The 3,529-nt window shown below is 44.8% G+C and overlaps 1 protein-coding gene across 1 annotated transcript in view; it reads left to right on the top strand.

Annotated features, from left to right (window-relative positions):
* The window catches only part of cdon (cell adhesion associated, oncogene regulated), a 35,156-nt gene extending 32,458 nt beyond the window's left edge, over positions 1-2,698 (top strand). The window contains exons 18-20 of the mRNA XM_030766477.1: positions 257-336; positions 1,574-1,833; positions 2,322-2,698. Coding sequence (XP_030622337.1) covers positions 257-336; positions 1,574-1,833; positions 2,322-2,479 — 498 coding nt within the window. The 3' untranslated portion in view covers positions 2,480-2,698. The remainder of the gene's footprint in view (positions 1-256; positions 337-1,573; positions 1,834-2,321) is intronic.
* The last annotated feature ends 831 nt before the right edge of the window (positions 2,699-3,529 follow it).

Genomic DNA, 3,529 nt, shown 5'->3' with positions numbered 1-3,529 from the left:
GTGTCAGGGTTAAATTACACAAAAGCGTTAAACCTCTAACCACCAGTTGGCAGCATATGTTTCCAGGGCTGAATTTAGGTTTTACAGTGGTTTGGGTGAGTTAGGCAATGAATGTGTTGTTCTTTGAAAAAGAAATAGTGAAATGGCAAACCTTCAGGTAGTGCATGGTATGCTAAGCCTTAGTGTGTCCGAGGCGCTAACACTCCCATGTATGTGCGTGTGTGTGTCTGTGTGTGTGTTGTGTGTGTTGTGACAGGGGGGAGGCATGTACACTGCTCTGGCCCAAAATGACCCATCAGACTGCATCAGCTGCCAGAGCTTCTGCAACAACAACAGGTGAGAGAGAGAGAGAGTGAGAGAAAGAGAGACACACATAGAGTGAGAGAGAGAGAGATAGAGAGTGAAAGAGAGAGTGAGGGGCAGAGAGAGACAGAATGAGAGAGAGAGAGAGTTAGAGATAGTGAGAGAGAGAGAGACAGAGAGAGAGGCATTCTCCCACTCTCGGGATTAGCTTTTTTTTAAACTCCAGCTCAGTGGCTGGGAGCCATGTGTTTACACTGCCAGAGATTTATGTGTTCTTCTGTGAGGATTTTATCAGTCCACAAGTCATCTCTATCTATCTGGTTCCCATGTCACCTCAAGACTCTGTTCTGGGCCAGACACACACACACTCACACACTAGCCTTGTTTATGTACTGTAGCACGTCCAAGCAGTAAGAGTTTATTCTGTGTGTATCCATGCAGTGCACTCTAATGAGGCTTGAGTTTGTTTACTCCCACCCAGGGGACCGGGGGCCGGACGCTACAGCTCTGCCGAACTGATAGGGAGAACACAGAGAACAGAGAACACACACAGCTTACTGCTGAATATTTCTGTGTGTGTGTGTGTGTGTGTGTGTGCATGTGTGTGTATACATGTATACACCCTACTGTGTGCATTTGTTTGTAATGAGTGTATTTTGTGCACAGTACCTGTCTTACAGTTGATAGTGTGTGTGTGTGTGTGTGTGTGTGTGTATGTATATGAGTGTGTATGAGTAATAAACAGCTGCTGACGGGTCTTATGGTAGACGCAGTGAGCTGAAGTTGTGGACTCTGTATGATGAGATCAGAGAGTCTAATCTGTGATGGGATCTGTTTTAGCACATTACAGAATGGCTCAAATGGGTACTGACAGTAACATGGCTTTTCACCACACATTCCCCTCAGTGACACCTGATCCACTCACAAATCTTTTCTCTATCTCTTTTTTTTTGGTTTGTTTGTTTTTTCTTTCTAATCCTTTTTCATATACATTTGGACTTCAATCTTTGCTGAGTGGTAAAGTCTGGCCATGTCCTGACCCTTATCTGCGGCGGTGTATTTTGACAGCTTTGGAGAGGACTGACTCCTGAATTGATGTTTTGGCAGTCAAACATTGTATATGTTCAAAAAGAACATTTGGAGAATGTTTAGCATGTTTGGAAAAACCTGAAGGAGGTTCCAGATATATGAACATATGCTGGAACTGCACTTTGTTCTATGTTCATAATTGTATGTGTGTGTGTGTGTGTGTGTGTGTGTGTGCCACCAGGTGTTACACGAAAACCAACGGCACTTTCCCAGGAGGCAGTCTGCCTCTAATGCACCGCGTGGCACCGTGCCAACCGGATGGCCTGGAGATGGTACCTCTGGGCCACATCTCGCCCCGCTGTCATGGAAACAAGACTCTGCAGCTCCACAGCAATGAGGAGAGGGAGGTGGTAGAGGAGACGCAAGAGGAGAATAAGACAGCTCCTCAGAATTCCTCTTGTGCACCAGGAGAAACGGAACCTGGTCCAGAGCAGCAGAACGGTGAGCAAGAGCATCTAGACAGTTTCAAATCATTTCATTGAGAGCAGAGCTGGAAACTAGACAGCTCTGAGCCACCATGGCTTCCCCAGCAGGTTCAAGTTCCTGTGAAGTGTCTTAAGAGCATCTTTTCCTGTCCCTAAGTCTAGTTTGAGCAGTCAGAGCTTTGGGAGAATCCAGGAAACTAAACTAACTTAAGACCAGCACTTATGTAGGTGATTTCTCTCCTGCTCTTTGTGTTTAGTTTGCTGCTTTCTTCCTGCTCCAGTTGGCTGCTCCATGCCTGTGGTTGAGGTTTTTGTGTAGAAGGGTGTGGGAAATTCTGGGCCTTCCCTGTAGCATACTGCATCATCACAACTAGCCAACTCAGGACAGAGGATAAAACAGATACAGGATGGTTTTGTGTTTGTCTGCTAACAATGACATGCCCTCTCTCTCTCTCTCTCTCTCTCTGCACACATATATGTGTGTGTGTGTGTGCATGTGTACAGCCACAGTGGAGAGTCTGCAGTCTGAGGATCTGGAGGAGCCTGTGGTGTGTTGGGAGACTCTGGGTCTGCCTGAGCTGGACTGTAAGGAGAAGACGAGTTGGATCTCTACTGCTAGTCCAGCAGGAGAACTTATCCAGGCCGCTGTGCAGGAGATCTAATAACACACGCACGTACACACACACACTTACGCACTTACACAAACATACACACACACCCTCATACCTAACTCGCTCACACCCCAGAAGGAGAAGAAGGGAAAGTGAAAATGGACGATTAGAAAGACAAGGCCAGTGTTTTGTATGGTCAGAGACAATGTGCAACTCAAAGGACACGAAACTGACTGACTGAGCTGGACAAAAAAAGAAAAGATGGAAATTTGTGTGTGTGAAAGAAAGAGAAAGAAAAAATAAAGCAATGCAGATGGAGAGAGTGAGAGAAACAGAAGGAGGGATATTTGGAACTAAAACGTAAGCCCAGAACATGGGGGGGGGGGGGGGGACTCTTAAAAAAAAAAAAAAAAAAAAAAAAAAAAAAACGACAGAAAAGAAAAACTCTTTAGGAGGCTTATTTATTTTTTGTAGTAGTAAAATATTATTTCATATGAATGTATCTGTTCTAAGGAAAAAAAAGTCCGTCTTTTATATTATTTATGCTTTTTTGATGAGATACTTTTTATTTTTCAGCTGTTTTATTTGTTTTGTTTGTTTCCTTTTTTGATGTTTTGTGTTCCACACCGTGTGGAGTTTAGCCATTGTACATGTAAAAGTTTTGTAATAATATAAAGAGAAGCTATGGAAGTGTCAAAGCAAATCTTCTGGTCTTGTTTGCCTCTGTTTACAAATACCCCACACCCTCCAGTCCTCTCACAGCTCAGACATGATCTATTCCTTTTCACAGCCAAGGGGCCAAAATATTGCTGTTTTCTTTTTTCACGGGTATCGCTCTCTGATGTGCCGCCTTGACCCCTCTCTCACTGGCCAGTGACCCATATAATGGCCTGTCTCCCTCAAACACACACACACACACACACACACACACACACACATATGGTTTGCGGGAAACCCCTCTTCGGTCCAAAACGAGTGAAAAACCAACACTGGAATGAGCTCCTGATCCCGCCCCCCCCCCCCCCTTTCTCTCTCCCCTCAGTCTGTTTTTAAGCTAAGCCGGCCTCTGGTAGCTGAAGGTGTTTTTTTTTTTTTGCTGTG

The sequence above is a fragment of the Chanos chanos genome, chromosome 2 (genome assembly GCF_902362185.1).
Source record: "Chanos chanos chromosome 2, fChaCha1.1, whole genome shotgun sequence".
Classification (NCBI taxonomy): domain Eukaryota; kingdom Metazoa; phylum Chordata; class Actinopteri; order Gonorynchiformes; family Chanidae; genus Chanos; species Chanos chanos.
This window is presented reverse-complemented; position numbering and strand designations above follow the sequence as displayed.